Raw genomic sequence first — 16,991 nt, 5'->3', positions numbered from 1 at the left:
AGGATTTGCCAGAAAACTCTTCAGCCAAATTGCACTGGATATCGACTATTCTGTTATATCCGGGTGTTTTAACCCGATTATGACCAATGACATTATTCTTCACAATCTGGTCTGTAAAAACCTTTTGTTAGTACAGTATAGATGTTGTTTTCAGCACTAGCAGTTTAAGAAAAATCCATGCTAATCGTAAATAAATAGATTTTTGACTAAAGTGTCATTTGTCTGAACTACAAAGTAAATGTCAAATTCACGGCCAAAATAATTGAAGTGATAACAGCTGACTTTGAGCATATTCATAATTTGACTGTTTGGACCGAAAAAATGTAAAATCACTTTGAATTTGGTTTAAATACTTCCATAACCTCTCATTTCAGAATGCAATCTTTAAAAACTAACATTTAGTAAGATTCCAATCACAACATTATTTGGTTAATTAATTCTTCTTGACTGCTTCATTGCTTAGATGTGTGCTAAAAACGGAAATCCAGCCAAAGCAGGGATTACTAAATCTGAGTGCTAAAAAACCAAAACACTGAGTACATTAACCATGAAGAAGCATTTGTTTTACATAGGAAGTCGTAAAGTTAATTTTTTTTTTTTTTTTTTAGTGCAATCCGTTTAATGCTGCAAATTAGTCTCTTCCTCTACAACAGTGGTTTGCACTGTGATCATGCTAAAGTGCTTATAAAATTAAAGGATAGGATTTTTTTTTGTTGTTTTGGAAGTAATTAATACTAAGAAAGGAAACAATGAGCAAAGATACAAGCTGTACAAAGTATGCATATACACACACTCGCCCAATCAATGTTGTCCAAATATAAATGAAACCAATTATGCTAGTGTGGAAGTGTAACTTCTGCATTAGCACTATGGCAATTGAAGGGCTTGGCCCAGTTTGTGTCAAATCGCGTGAAAAAAGTTTTGACACAGAACTGTGAGACTGTTACAGGAGTCTGCTAGGACCATCGCCACTACAATGAACAACAGTGATTATGGTGCTTTGAGTGCCTCTTTAATACTAGCTATTTATTTCAATGATATCCGATGTGTGGATGCCTGTGGGTTCAGTCAATGCTATAACACATTCTGCTGTTAATTCTCTCTTGCCAATAGTAAGGATCTCTAGTCTAGATGATTCTACTTATTAGGTGTTTACTCTCGGGTGTCTTCCCCACTGGCAGATGCCTCAAGGTAAACACATTTTTAGCAAAGCCACTTACATGTTATCTTGTGTACCACTGAAAGAAAAAAGAAAAAAAATATTTTGATGTTTTCCTTTATCAGTTTAATTAAACTTACAGGTAAGATGTGCAACAGCCAATCAACCAGTGTTTTTTTTAGTATAAATCTATACATTGTAGTAGCAAAATAAGAGGAGAATGGGTTTTAAAGGTGATTGCCCCAATCTCAACAATAACATCAACTAAACCATATATGCAAATGATTCAGTGCAGCAGCTAATTTGCATACGTGATCTCACAAGTTCAGAGGCAACAGGTCAACTTTATATTTTTTAATCTACACATGCACCGTTTAAAGGACCACTCTGGGCACCATAACAACATAGTTACAATGAAGTGGTTATGGTGTGAGGAGGTCCCGGATGCCGTCTTATCTTAAGGGCTTAAACTGTTAACGAACGGTTTAACCCAAAAGTCTGAAAGACGGCGCTTGATTGCTCTGGTGATCAACTTCCTCTGAAGGATCAGAGGCTTCAATCAAAAAGACTCGTAGCAGGTTCCGCTAATAGCTCTCAGCCTATCACTAGCTCCTCATTCAGAAAAGTGAGTGAGGCTTCAGAGAGGGCAGAAGTACAGGGCAATAAGGTGCTGTCTTCAAGACTTAGGAGGTTAAGCTATTAATGAATATTTTATTTCCAAAGAACAGACGGCGTCCAAGGACCTCCTTGCACCATAGCAACTTAATCGGGTGAAGGTGTTATGGTACCCGGAGTGTCCCTTTAAGCAGTTAAATCACTAACCCCTTCAAGACAGATAACATAACCAAACTGTCACGATTTAGCATTTGCCTAAACCTTTGCACTGAAGGAGTTAATAGGCAGAAAAACAAGAAAAATATTAAAAATAATTACTAGAATATTTGCTGCCAAAAAACAAGTAAAGCACTGCTTTGCAACGTATTTCTGGTCTACAGACAGTAAAAGAACTTATAGATCATATATTTCCCCACGAGCTCCATTTGTGTTAAATTCATGTGCAGGCTTGTTGGTTTCTACAAAAACAGATTCCAAGGCAGCCTCTTGCTCTTCTAGTGTTGCCATTGCAGTGGCTCCCTGTGTCGATGAAGTATTCAAGAAGGTCTGGGGCTCCTGACTCTTTTCAGGCTCTGTGTATTTTCTACCTTTCCTTTTTCCAAGGATTTTGACGTAATTGGTCGGTACAAATCCAGTTGTCTGTCCATCCAGACTACCCAGAAGCCAACCTCTTATTTTAGGCTGTTGTTCTAAAAATAACAAACAAAAACAACCTCATCAATAATGTTTTCGAATAGCAGTAATAGATTGTTTACAGATAGTTTATCTTTTTATTGTGTAATCTATACAGTGTTTGAGTCAAAGCCTCTTGCAGTTAAGCCCATTTGGTAAAAATCTGCATTAAAAATTATGCTTGTTCTGATATGTAACATTGTTGCTCAACAGAAGTGTAAAATGTGAACCAGTCCCCCTTCATCGTCCCCTATTTTGGCTTCTGTACCCCCCACCTGTCCCTATAGGATAGGTAAGAGCCGCTATTTGATTGTTTATTTGACAAAGTATGCAACCTGTCGCATTACCTGACTTGTACCCCTCCACCCACTTTTATTTTCAGTACCGCAACATTTCCTTTGACAACTTAAAATTCAAATAAAAAGTGTATAAAAAAACAAATTATATACCGTATATATATATATATACACACATACATACATACTTGTCCCTCATTCTCCACTTCTTCCTTTAAAAATAAATTTAGTCTTTGAACTCTTAATGTGAACATCAGCACTACAGATGTTTCTGAACTTCATTACCCATGACACCCAACCAGTTTTAAGCTTGGTCGAGCATTATGGAAATGGTAGTAAAGAAACATCTGCAGGAGCAATTGGTAGCCATTGCTGTCTATTTGCAGTCTGTACCACTGGATTAATATCCAATATCACGTTGCAGCATGGATTACTTTAGTGAAGATTGCACCAGATATGCAAGAAAGATTCTCTTGTCATACAGAATGCTAGGACTGAACAAGGCATTAAAACATTTGAGGAAAGATATATGGTTAAAAAAAGTGTCAATTGGGTATCCTACACAGATACAGTGTTGTTGCTTAAAGGGACACTATAGTCACCAAAACAACTTTAGCTTAATGAAGCCGTTTTGGTGTATAGATCATGCCCCATGCAGTCTCACAGCTCAATTCACTGCCATTTAGGAGTTAAATCACTTTTTGTTGCCGTTTATGCATCCCTAGCCACACCTCCCCGGCTGTGACTGACACATCCTGCATGAAGAAAATGGTTTCATTATCAATCTGATGTAAATTAGTTTAAAAGTTTTTATCTCCTACTCTGTAAATTGAACTTTAATCACACACAGGAGGCTCCTGCAGGGTCTAGCTGTAACGTACAACCCAACACGCAGAGTGAAAACCCACCAGGAGAGAATAGAGACAGAAAGAAGATCCCTAAACTAGTCCTTAGAATGGCCGGAATAAAGAATAATCTTTAAGGAACATCAGAACAAGCCAAGGTCAAGGGAAGCCAGAAATACACAAGTACGAGAAACAAAGCAGAGTCAGGGGAACCAGAGAACAGAATAGTTGAGAGGAAGGCAGGTCAAAACCAAATATATACCACAACTGATACAGGAACGCGCTATAAGGACACTAGTGACACAAGGAACACTAGGAACCACAACAGGGCACTGTGTTTTGGGCAGACTGGGCTTTTATATGGTTGGGGGGGCGTGATAAGCATAGCCACGCCCCCAAAAGGTATGTGTGGGCGGAACTCTTTTGCATAGAGCTCTTCTGACGTCATGACGCTGGCATGCGTGCGCAGAGTCATAAAAAGGGGTGTGCGCACAGCGGCTGGCGTCTCTGAGGCAGAGTGGAGCCTCAGGCTGTGTGGAAACAGCGGTCCGCTGGATCCCGGCATCGGCAGATCAGCGGACCACCAAGGTAAGTGTAAGAGGGCTGACACTAGCAAGCTATTATCAGAGCAGGAGATAAGAAATTCTAAATGAAACTATTTGCAATAAAGGAAGTGTAAATATTAGATGACTCTATACAGAAAGTGTTTATGAAGGCTGTGTAAGTCACATGCAGGGAGGTGTCACTAGGGCTGCATAAACAAAGTGATTATGTGCGCAGGGGTTGACAACTTGCCTCCACCACACAATTGCCAATAACTCAAGCTGAAACACTCCACATCCAGACTCCTACCATCATGACCACTTCTAAAAGTAGAAGTGGTCATGGTTGTTCGAGAAACAGTTTAATTTAGCTGTACCTGTGTTTGAATTTAGTTCTTTAAAAATTTGAACTGATGTGTGATCTGAAGAATAAAATGTTCATTGCTTGATTGAATTTTAACAACAAAATTAGGAATTTGTTCTATTTCAGCCTGACTTTCTATTCTATGGCCATTTGGGCAGGACTTTGTTGCTGGGATTGTCAAGGAACCATTTGAATTCTATCATAAAATCTGCTATCAAAAGATGCAGCACTTATTTGCACTTTTATAAAGACCCTTGGCAACAGCTCCCACCTGTCAACCTAATAACCAGAAAGGTTGCCATGGTTGCTTGCTTTGCTCTCTCAAAGCTGGAGTAAGGACTTCTCATAAAAAAATCTTACTGGTGCATTGCAGCATTTGCTGTATATGAGCCATGTTCCAATACTTTTCTACAAGAAGCATTGGTTGGGCTTGGAGAACATCAAAATTGATGATCCCCTGAGACGGAGCAGAGCAAGAAGACAGAGGTTAGCAACTTGTTTTTTTAGGTGTGGTGCCCTAAATCTAAAAATAAATAGGGACATTCCAGTGTTAGAAATAAATGTATTTACATCTAATGGAGTGTTCCTTTAAGTAAAAAAAAAAAACAAGCAAACATACCTTTAGGAGCCAAATTAAGAAGATCTCCAGCATGGAAAGAGAGCTCTTCATCAGAAGTTGCAGTGAAGTCATACTCTGCCCTTCCCACAACGTGGTCGTCTTCTCCACTAGCCCAATTAACATTTTCTACACAAAGAATAAGAAAAGAAAAAAAAACTTAAATTAACAAGATGAGATTCCTTTTAAAATTAAGCATACAACTTCTAATATCCGAGAGATTATTGTAAAAAAACAACAAAAAAAAAACAAACAAAAAAAAAAACCACACACATGTTAGAAATGTAAGGTAAAGAAATGTAAGAACAAAGGATGACCTTCCAAGTACAGGAGTCAAATATGATGCACATGCAACATAAATCTAGATGAAGAGACTCATACTGACAAGGTTCTCACATTAAAAGCAATGGCCTATGAGGTGTATTAACTTAAGAGGGAATTGTGGAAAACTGTCACAATGTATGCAAATTGTCAGAGAAAAATAGCTAAAACGGAGCAAATATTCACCTTGCCAATTGCTTCAACTCAAATATGGCTGCTTATCATTTTCCAGCCCTGTGTTTTTTTTTCTCCCTCATATCATGTTTGAATTGACAGTTATATGTAATAATTGCTAAAAACTGTGCCCTTGCACATTCCTTAAAAGATGGATTTAAAAGCCTGTCATTCTGAAGAAGTTATTTCACTTATTACAGTTCCCATCCACTCCAGACAATGTAAGAATATTTCTGTAAAATGTGTTTTTTTTCTTTATTTTATTTTTTTAAGAATCACATGACAGCTAAACTAGAGCTGGGTTAAATCGCCATAAAATCAATGGGTCATATCTATAAAGAAAGGGGCATCCATGTGATTGCTGTACATATAGCACTTTGCCCTACATTTGCTCTTTAAACATATTGCCTAATGTATAAATAGGTATTCTATGGAGTTCAAGTACCTAGTCGTAAAACCAATTCATGTTTGTCTTGCTTTTTTCCCCAGTCACGTATTTTTCAAAGGAAGCAGTGTAAAGACACTGTATTGTACCTAGATCATGTTGATGCTTTCCAAACAACATCAAAGTGTAATTACAGTAACTACGCAGTAGCCACTTATAAAGTAATCTCATTCTTGGAATAGCACTGAGTGAGATACTGAACTCTGGACCTTAGTTGGCAGTATTATGATAACTTCACCACAAGAAACTCGAAAACCAAATGTGCCTAGATGACTAGTTGCTCCATTTAAAGAGGTCAAAAACTATAGATAAACATTTCAGCCAACTCTGAAAAGGATGTTTGCCTAATGCCAGTAGTTCAAAAGTAAAATAAAATATCTGCTCTTCTGACATTTACCTTTTGGATTACTGGAGAGCATAGTTAGGAGAGCCAGCTGCTCCCTCTAGAACACTACCCCAGTCGGACTCCTGGGGGTTATCCCAATACCAATATTATAGCACAAAACAATTCAAAAGATGAAAAACGTGCATAGACCAATAGTAGTAAAAACTTAGAGCAATGTACAATCACTACATAGAAAATTGGAAACAAAAACAAAGGATATAAATTATGTAACTGGTTTATTATGTCAGGGTACCTGAGGTCTCTACCTCTGGGAGAGGTAGAGACTTAGACGTCTATCCATCCGGACGGTCTGTTTCCCATGTTCCTCGCGGTCCACCCGGTCACATAAACGCCGGCCGCGAGGGAGTCACTTCCTTTTGTAGCATGACGTCCGGAAGTCGACGTCATGACGCCGTGTCTACCCTTCTGAGCCAGGGTATTGAACAGTGCTTCTCTCATTTGCTCATTGCCCTGTCGTAGTTCTAGCCTGCCTAGTCACACAGTGCTCTGGTATTTTCAGTTATCCCTTTGGTTCCGACCCGGCTTGTTTGACTTACTCTGTTTACCTCTGTTATCCTTGACCCGGCTTGTTCCTCCCTTACCTGTCCTCTCGTTCCCTCGACCTCGGCTTGTCTCTGACCATTCTCTATATTCTCCGTACGTTAGTCCGGCCATTCTAAGGTCCGGTATACGTATCCTGTACCTGTTTGTACTCTGCGTGTTGGATCCCTGTCCCGATCCTGACATTATAGCTGATTTATTATCTTTTGTGAAAGGCCAAAGCAGAAACATTGGGATATCTTGCCAGCTGTTGACACATTTTTTTTAAGGTAATCTATGATAAACCAGCTGCACAAGTCTACCCTGTTTTTATTATATGCTTATTTCATCGTTTGGACTTGTCTTATTGGGTGGCATTCCAAACTAGGATAGGCCCATTTCTTGTGCATCCTTACTCGTGCCTTATTTAATTAAGTTTTAGACAGACATATGTATTGTTTGTCTATCAAATTGTGCTTAACCAGATAATTAAGCCGCGCGTAATTGCCGGCACAATGAAGACACTAGATGCGACAAAAAAAAAAAAAAAAAAACTTAAAAAGATGTGTACTTAACCCCTTAAGGACACATGACATGTGTGACATGTCATGATTCCCTTTTATTCCAGAGGTTTGGTCCTTAAGGGGTTAAAGGTATACCGTAAGTGCTTCACCTCATTGAAGTGGTTTAACCCCTTAAGGACCAAACTTCTGGAATAAAAGGGAATCATGACATGTCACACATGTCATGTGTCCTCAAGGGGTTAAGGGCCTGTATTCCTCTGGCACTGTCATTCCATATAGCATTAAACCATTAATAATGGTTAAATGCTAAACAATAGTGTCCAACAGTCCATCCCCTCTGTGCTGCTTGGGCTAATGAGGAAGAATAAGCTTGAACTGCAGTGGGTGTCTGTGATTAGTTCAGAGTGTCAGCTGACAAATTTTAGCCTATCACAATACTCATTGCAAGTATAAATCTGTGTTTCTAGAAGGAAATGTGTAATCCTTGTGGCACAAGGATGCTACTGGTACAGTCCCTCCATCCTTTTATCTCATCCAGTTTTCAAGTTTGACAATATAATTGAGGATTCCCAAGTCCCAAACATCTATCCCATCTGCCTCCAATGTCCTAATTACCATAACCTCAAAAACCATAGATGCAAAATAATGAAGCATTGACAAGCTACTAAACATGTCTGCAAATTCAATAAGAAAAAGCATTACAAGAAACTGTTATACTTCATTATTTTGCATCTACTTTACTGAAATAAAAAATAATACTATCACCAAAATCATGTTATAACCCAGCATTTACAAGGTGTAAGCATGGATGAAGAGGACATAAAGTGTCTAATGCCAAGGGAGAGGGTTTTAGCTGCTGAAGAGTTTCCCATGGGATTGCACCCATTACCTTCTTGCACCATAATCAATTCTGTTTAAAATTAACATTTGATTCAATGAAGCTAATTTTAATGGCACTGTATATGGAGAGCATCTCAAAATTCTACTGCATGGCTGTAAAGGGGCACCCACATGTTTGTTGCAATGTATAGGTTATATTACGGTCTTTGCATACATGTTCCTAGCCTAGAACTCCTAAATCATTTGAATGGAATAGATGGCCATAGAACAATGGGACCTGTAGTTCAGCAACACTTGGGGGTGGCGGTGAGATGCCCGCTCTAAACTATAAATGTCACGATAATAGAAAAGAATATGAGTGGTTAAGAGTGATGCTCTGCTCATTTTCCTTTACTTACCATTTTCAGCAACTTCATTACAGTTGGACAAAAGTTTCCAAATGAGGTAGGGGCCTCCAAGGATAACTGCAAAAAACAAAAAAATAGGCCAGGACTTTGCAGAGTCGGTGACATTTTTCTCAGAGCCACTCAGGGCCACAGTTCCTGCACTCTCAGTCCATAAATCTTCTGTTTCTGAATTTTTCCGGAGACCCAAAAGTCTCTGCAAACGCCTGTAAAGGAAGCGGATTGTCCTGACTAGTGCAAAAGCTGAAAACACATTCGTGAAATGTATCTTCATCCTGGAAAAGTGATTTGCCACATCGAGAACTGCTCTAAAGCTGTTATAAACAGCAGAAAAAGTGGCATCCATCATCATACTGACAGAAGCGAATGCATGGACAATGCTTTCGATGGACTGGAACGCACCCCTGCTGCTTTCTTCAGCCTGTCGAACAAACCTGCTTGGAGGCACATCATCTGCTTGAAACCGATTATAGCCTATCCCACCCCCATAGCCATAGGGGCTATAGCTACCATAAAATGAACTGCCATATGAGTTGCCAAAGCCAGGTGAGAAAGAGCTGTATGCAGGCCGGTACTGGCTGATAGTACTACTTCTCGTCTGTTGAGTTGGTCTTGGAAGTACTGGAGGTGGTACCCTGCTAAGAGTTGGCTGTCCAGGTCTGGTCAAGATATTCGCCCTTAAGTCGGCTGATCTAGATTAAGAAAGAGAAATACAATTAAATAATTTAAGGCACCAAAAAGAAAATATTATGTCAAGACACTGAGGCTCATAATTCTTAAACCTTTCTTTACTGTCCACCAATAGCAGCAAATGAACCCCCATACCTGGTGGAATAATTCAGTCACAGCAAACCACCTTTAAAGGACAACTCTAATACAATGAATATTTATATTCATAATGTTGGGGTGTCGACTGTAGTGGTTATTGTGACAGGAGTGCCCTGGAGCCCACCCATGGTAAGTAGTCAAGCTCTTTGTGAATGGTTTGACAAACTAACTGCAAAGAACCAGTTACCTTTTCCTCTGGAGGCTTCAATCTCCTGCAAGGAGTTTCTGATTGCCCCATGTACTAAGCCCAGCAGGACAGAGCCTGCTCACTGGAGCACTTTTCCAAATAAACCTGATGTTTCACTGATCCTTGAGTGCCTGGACCACAAATGTGTTCAACCATAACAACTTCAGTGGGCTGTAGTGGTTATGGTCAGGCTCAGACAGGCCATTGGGCAAACTAAGCAAAAGTGGGCTGCGATGGCCAAAGACTGAGGCCAGCAGAGGAGTTCAGAGCCCCTTCTCAATTTCAAGCTTCATATTTTTGCCTACATTTCGCAATTTGCATTTCAGTTTGCCACAATATGCCGTTTAATAAATCATTTTTTGCGGCAGCATGAGTTAGCTCATTATCTTGTGAATATTAAGATCATCACTTAGTAATCAGTACAGTAAATAAGAGTTCAACATTTTGTGGGGTTTTTTTAAGATTGTGATGTTTAACAACATTTTATAAAAGATTATTAAAAATGCAATGTACATTCACTTTTTTTTTTTTTGTTCGTTAAAAATTAAACGTTCATAATGCCTGGGTATTCAAGAAATGTTTACTGCTTATTAATAAATCAAAACAAAAAAATAGAACATACAACAACAAACACCAATGGCATCAGTTTATCAAAGTACAAGACAGGTGCTATTCTGGGCAGAGTTCTAAATTTTCGGAAGCATTCTATTCTGCACCATGGGCATTGATCCTTATTGCCCTTGAATAGCACCTCCTTTGCGTTAATAAATTATCATTAATAATAATAATAATTAGTTCTGTCTGTCTACGTACAAGGCAGGCCACAGAACTGCTCTTTGGACCCCAGCCTGGGGCACTTCCTGCTATGTCTGCATTAGGCACCCCAGGCCTAACAGCCCCTACTCATGTCACCCCAGCACCTTGCTGCCCCTCACTATATACACTCACTGATAGGAGGTGGAGGGGAGACCCCCCATGACCCGCCGGGTCTCCCATGGTTTAGGAGGAGGAGGCTGACCCGCCATACCGCTCTATTGCATAGCCATACACAGACAGAGGTAATCGAATGCCGCCGAGTCGATGGGCGCACTGCTAGTCACAGGGTTCTCAGTGAATAAAGACTTAACATGGGGAGGGATTGCCTATTGGTTTCGTTCTTTATGAAAACAGATAAACCACCTTATAAAACGTTCTACACGGTGGAGACATCAGAATTTCAATGGTCATAGAACGAATAGGTTGCCAATAGCAAAGCGTAAAAGGGTTTACTCACTAAATAACGAATTTTAATGAAACGAAAGTCCCATGGCAAAGTTTAAACTAATATAGCAGATTTTGGACATTTCCAAAATCAGCTAAGGTCACCACTAGCCTATTTTAGCCTAAAATCTGCAATAAATAATTATAGTTTTTTGTTTTACTGAAGGAAGTTAAAAAAATAAAAATAATCCCTATCTCCTCAATTTACCTAGATTTTGCAATTTGGATTTTACAATTCATAGTACAGGGATTAACCATATGAGAGAATAATATACTAAATTGAGAACTGAAATGAAATGGCACATTTTAGGCCAACATTACAGAGATTAAAAAATAGCTGGGTTTTTTTTCAGTTGTGTTTTTTTTTTGTGGCCTAAAAGTTCTATTCTCTGGTTATTTCTCAGTTTGATAAATAACACTGCTAATAACACTATATTTATTAAAGTCACACTATAGAGCCATAATAACTTGCACAAATAATAACGAAGAAGATTAGGGTACTAATACTGTACACAAATCCCAGCATTTATACAGGAAACTAATAAACAGCAATAAAATTCTAATAAATTATGAGAGGGAGGAACATTTGTGCACCATCTGTTATTTAGATAAGGATTTATATTGCATCTAAATAGATCAAGCACGTTTTACTTTAGTGTATTTAATTTAAAGTTAGGTAAATGCACTATGTGTGGGCTGTGGTCACTAGAGGACCAACCAAAAACAGCAGGACAGGAGCTTGGATTTGGGACAGTTGGGGGGCTCCCCACTGGCACGGAGTAATATCCATCAAGCTAAATATGGTGGATCTCTGGAAACCCTTTTCTGAGATTGTACTGATCAGCTCATTGAGTTTTGTTAAATGGACACTATTGTCACCAGAACTACAGCTTAATGTCTTTGTTCTGGTGAGTATAATCATCCCCTTCAGACTTTTTGCAGTAAACACAGTATTTTTAGAGGTATTGATACCGGAGAAACTGACGGAAGCCAAGCACAGAGAGATGGACACAGGTTTCTTCAGGAAGGAAGAGATTCTTTATTGGATCACCGATCGGGACTCAGAGGGACTAGCGTCACCAAAATACCACAAGTTCTGAGCCCCGGACAATAGTGCAGGCTCCTTATATAGGCATATAACTCCTCCCATATTAAGCTCCACCCGCACATTCTCTTAACCAATCAACACAAATAAGAATTAACTTCCTGTTTGACCGCATGGCTTGTCCAGCACAATGGAGGAGGGGAATACTATATCCTGTATTCTTGCACATGCTCCGTACACTACTGATCGTATCTTGCCTCGTGCAACCAACTGATCGATACGTCAGCATATGCACGTACACATGCCACGTGGTAATCTCGGCCTACTAAATTTATTTTTACCGAGATTCCACCACATTCCCCCCTTTGATGCCTCTTGATATTTTACAATTACTTGAGGCATCACTTAACCTTAGTTTTGCTTACACCGCAAGTTACCTTGAAACAGACCAGACTTATCTTATGATGTGAATCTTTTAACACTCATCTTCCTGCATTGGTTCTCCTTGATCTAGAGCCTTATACTTATATATCGCCATTATCTGTGCGGCAGCCTTCCTCTCTGCTATACTTCCTATCAGGCTTTGCACAGACCTAACTACTAAGGGTATAAGACACGGTAGGAGTAGACACAACAGTAAAATCAGTAGGACTCCACCTACCACTGCCTTAAGCCCTCCAAACCACTCATACCAGCTACCAAACCAACTACTTGGATTATACCCTTTCCATACCTGAGTAGGCACATGCGCTAGTTTAACCATATGGCTAGTAAGCTCAGCTATTGCTTGCCCTTCGTCATCTATTTGAAGACAGCAATTGCTTAGGTTAAACTTCCCACATACACCTCCCTCTACTGCCAAAAGGTAATCCAAGGCTAATCTATTCTGGTATACTGCTGTCCTCATCCTGGTATTATGTTTCACTAGGAGATTGAGCGCTTGTGATGTTTCGTTAGTGATAATCTCAACCACCGCCTGTAATCTTATAATGCGGTTGAGCATATAAATAGGGGTTCTATAACCAAAGGTACCATCTTCTGCCCACGTGGCTGGCCCATAATAATCTATGATACGCTGGGGAGGCCATTCATTATCTTCCCAGGTGCCTATCTCTAAGGGTCCCCTTTTCTTCCTATGATTCACATCATACACTTTAACACCTAAAGTCTCACCTGTTTCAATAGGTAACAAGAAGAAGGATGGTTTGAGCATACCCAACACACATGCCCCTTCCCAGTCCTGTGGCAGCTCCGAATAGGCCTTCTTACCACAGATCCAGTACAAATTTGCTGGGGCTCTCCAGGTAGATGTGATGGATAAATCAAACCACACATCCTTTAAACTGGCATATCTAGCAAACGGGTTAGATGGTTCTGAGACATTTGAAGCCGACCACCAAGTTGTATTCTTTGTATCATCATCATAAGCTTTTTGCCCTAGACAAGTTAATTCTCCTACAGAAGTATTATACATTATTCCTTTCCTTGCTATGCAAACATAACCTATGATGGAGGTCTTTAATCTCCACTCAGATTTACCTCTAACACTCAAATGATAATCGGCTTGTGTAGATATTAGTTGGTCAACTGCCTCAGAACCGGACATTACCTCCTTTGCTTCCCAAGGCCATTGGTCTCCCATGTTAGTACCTCCACACACATAGCAGTTGGTAACATTAAGACTACCGGCAATACTCTCAGCTAGGTCAATGAACAGGTTCTTAGCATTATGGGGGATCTTATTATCTATACTCATCTCTTCATAAAAGGAATGGTATACTTGATGAGTCTGGGAGGATACCGTATCAGTCTCTATTCCTATAAACAATAATGTCCCAGGATCTAAACCCGTCCCGTATATTTGAAACCCAAATAAATTGCCATACTTATCTAAGAACTTGTCGGGGTTATTAATAAGTATATGGACTGGGTTGCATTCCATAGACTTACAATAAGGGCTAGTCGGCAACTTAGTCACTATCATGTCTTTATCTACTGTCTGTCCCCAAGTCGCCCACCCCACACAAGACCAATATGGGCAAAAGTTATAGTCTTTATTTGGGCATCTAGGACTCACATATTTATTTTTACTACTGGGACAAATATATTTATCGTTAGATCCATACGTCCTCTCCCATCTAAGATCCCCACATACATTCCACGGCTTTCTACCACTTGATATCGCCTTACATGCATCAAATAGCAGAACACCCGAAGAATATACGGATTCTAACACCGTCTTATTAATTAGGGTCCCCTGAGGATCTCCATTCCTGAGAGTCAACCAAATTGTACGAGGTTGATACTCTGGACTGAAGCACTTAGGTTCTCCTACTCCTAAATGGCACACACTATAGTCTATATTTAGGTATCTACATCTTGATACCTCTCCTTTACATTCGTATTGTGAATGCCAAATTAGGGTTTGGGAAATATGGTTACCTGTTCTCGTAGTCTTAATGCATACCTCACAGCTAGGAGTGTCGGTACCTCTACCTTCCTGAATATAAAAACACATATAAATAAACACAATCAAAAGCACATCTTTCGCCGTCATCCTCAGTCTTCGTCCGTGCGATGGAACCTCAGCTTCCAGGATGTGAGGGCTGCAGGGAATGGAGTTCTGCTCGTCTTCACAGATGTCCCTTCGAGACTTTCATGGCTTTTACACTATGTGTTGGTAAGCGGACAGGCTTTATTATGGCCTTCTCACTCACACCTGTAACAATAAAATTTGTAATCCACAATAATTCCTCGTTACTCCGACTGAGTAGTGCGTTTCAACCGGATCTTGCAGGGATTCTCTGGATCTGCTGTAACTTGCCAAGAATCGACTGCTGCTGGCTTAACCCTGGAGTGATGTATCCACGGAGTCACTTCGGCTACTTTTATCGCTGTAGGGGTAGACAAAAGAACAACATAAGGACCTCTCCACTTGGGCCCTAACGGTACATTATTCCACTCTTTAATCCACACTTGATCTCCTGGATGATAACTATGAACAGGGGGATAAATATTCACAGGTAATCTATCTTGTACCCATTTCTGTACCTCCTCCATAGTCTTACCCAACTCTACAACCTGCTGCCGGGTAATTCCTTCTCCCAACTGACTCAAATCCCCCCTTAAGTTACCAAGTACGGGAGGTGGTCGCCCATACATGATTTCAAAAGGAGAGAGGCCCATCCTTCTGGTAGGGGTACTGCGGATTCGCAATAAAGCTATGGGTAAGAGAACGTTCCACTTAAGTTGGGTTTCCTGACACATTTTAGCCAACTGGTTCTTAATAGTTCTATTCATTCTCTCTACCTTACCAGAACTCTGGGGTCTATATGCAGTATGAAGCCTCCACTTTATACCAAGCATATGAGTCAGTTGTTGTAGGCACTGGTGAACAAAAGCTGGACCATTGTCCGATCCTATAGAACAGGGTAGTCCATATCGGGGTATTATTTCTTGTAGCAGGAATCTCACAACTTCTCCTGCTTTCTCTGTACGAGTAGGACATGCTTCTACCCAGCCTGAATAGGTGCACACAATTACCAACAGGTAACGATGTCCACCCGATTTAGGCATCACTGTAAAGTCTATTTGTAGATCGGACATGGGGAGTCCCCCCATAAACTGGACTCCTGGTGGCTTTACTGGTCCTTGTCTTGCATTATTTTTAGCACACGTTACACATCTACGTACAATGGCCTGAGTCAAGTTGGACAATCTTGGTATGTAGAAATGTTTTCTGAGAGATTCTTCTGTACTGTCTCTCCCAGAATGTGTCCCGTTATGATAGTTCTGGACAATTTCTACTGCTAGTGATGCTGGTATGACTATTCTTCCATCTTCTAGCTGATACCACTTGTTCTCCAAATACTTTCCCGGTTCAGTCTTTAACCACTCCTCTTCTTGAGTTGTATAAACTGGAGTCCATTGAGACAGTGGGGTTGGTATTAGAGCAGCTATATGCCCCACATACTCCTGTCTTCCTGATTCAGCAGCACGCTTAGCTGCACTATCTGCCATCCGATTTCCTTTGGTTACATCACCATCTCCTCTCAGATGCGCTCGACAATGTATAATACCGACTTCTTTCGGCTCCCACACTGCTTCCAATAGTTGTAGGATTTCAGCTGCGTACTTGATTTCTTTGCCTTCTGAATTCAGTAGTCCTCTTTCTTTATACAAAGCTCCGTGGGCATGAGTGGTTAAAAACGCATACTTAGAGTCCGTATAGATATTTACTCTTAAACCTTCAGCCAATTGTAACGCTCGTGTTAGTGCTATCAATTCTGCCTTTTGTGCTGATGTTCCTTTTGCCAGTGGCCGAGCTTCTATCACCTTGTCTATTGTTGTTACTGCATATCCTGCATAGCGGATCCCTTCTTTCACATAACTACTGCCGTCGGTGTAATATTGAACATCGGGGTTCTGGATGGGAAAATCACGAAGATCTGGTCTACTTGAGAATACTTCATCCATTACTTCCAAACAATCATGTTGACTTTCAGTAGGTTGCGGCAAAAGGGTAGCTGGATTTAAGGTGTTTACAGTCTCTAAATGCACTCTTGGGTTTTCACACAACATTGCTTGATACTTGGTCATACGGCTGTTACTAAACCAATGATTTCCTTTGTAATCCAACAACGTCTGTACTGCATGTGGGACTCGTACATAAAGTTCTTGACCCAGAGTGAGTTTATCGGCTTCAGCTACTAGCAGGGCGGCTGCAGCTACGGCTCTTAGACAAGGTGGAAGTCCGCTGGCCACTGCATCCAGCTGCTTAGACATGTAGGCAACAGGTCTTTGCCATGATCCCAAGTACTGTGTCAATACTCCCACAGCCATTCTTCTTTGCTCATGTACATACAGGTAGAATGGTCGTGTGTGATCAGGTAGACCTAATGCTGGGGCACTCATCAAAGCCTTCTTCAC

General features: G+C 40.4%; 1 protein-coding gene across 1 annotated transcript; it reads right to left on the bottom strand.

The window, feature by feature from the left end:
* Window positions 1-1,270: 1,270 nt before the first annotated feature.
* PEX13 (peroxisomal biogenesis factor 13) lies at window positions 1,271-10,837 on the bottom strand. Its single transcript, XM_063443751.1, has 4 exons — window positions 10,706-10,837; window positions 8,737-9,434; window positions 5,113-5,238; window positions 1,271-2,463 (listed from the first exon to the last, which is right to left on the bottom strand). Exons 1-4 carry the CDS (start codon window positions 10,780-10,782, stop codon window positions 2,168-2,170), a joined length of 1,197 nt encoding a protein of 398 aa, XP_063299821.1. The 5' UTR covers window positions 10,783-10,837; the 3' UTR covers window positions 1,271-2,167.
* Window positions 10,838-16,991: the final 6,154 nt, after the last annotated feature.

This window comes from Pelobates fuscus, chromosome 2 (assembly GCF_036172605.1).
Source record: "Pelobates fuscus isolate aPelFus1 chromosome 2, aPelFus1.pri, whole genome shotgun sequence".
NCBI lineage: Eukaryota > Metazoa > Chordata > Amphibia > Anura > Pelobatidae > Pelobates > Pelobates fuscus.
Note: the sequence above shows the minus strand (reverse complement) of the source record. Positions and strands in the feature narration are given on the sequence as shown.

Bases quoted from the DNA above. Each gene is read 5' to 3' on its own strand.
- PEX13 (XM_063443751.1), bottom strand. From the start codon at position 10,782: ATGGCGGGTCAGCCTCCTCCTCCTAAACCATGGGAGACCCGGCGGGTC. The intron at 5,239-8,736 runs GTAAGTAAAGGA...TTCTTTGTGTAG, and splicing joins TAATGAAGTTGCTGAAAATG to AAAATGTTAATTGGGCTAGT. The intron at 2,464-5,112 runs GTATGTTTGCTT...TGTTATTTTTAG, and splicing joins TCTTAATTTGGCTCCTAAAG to AACAACAGCCTAAAATAAGA.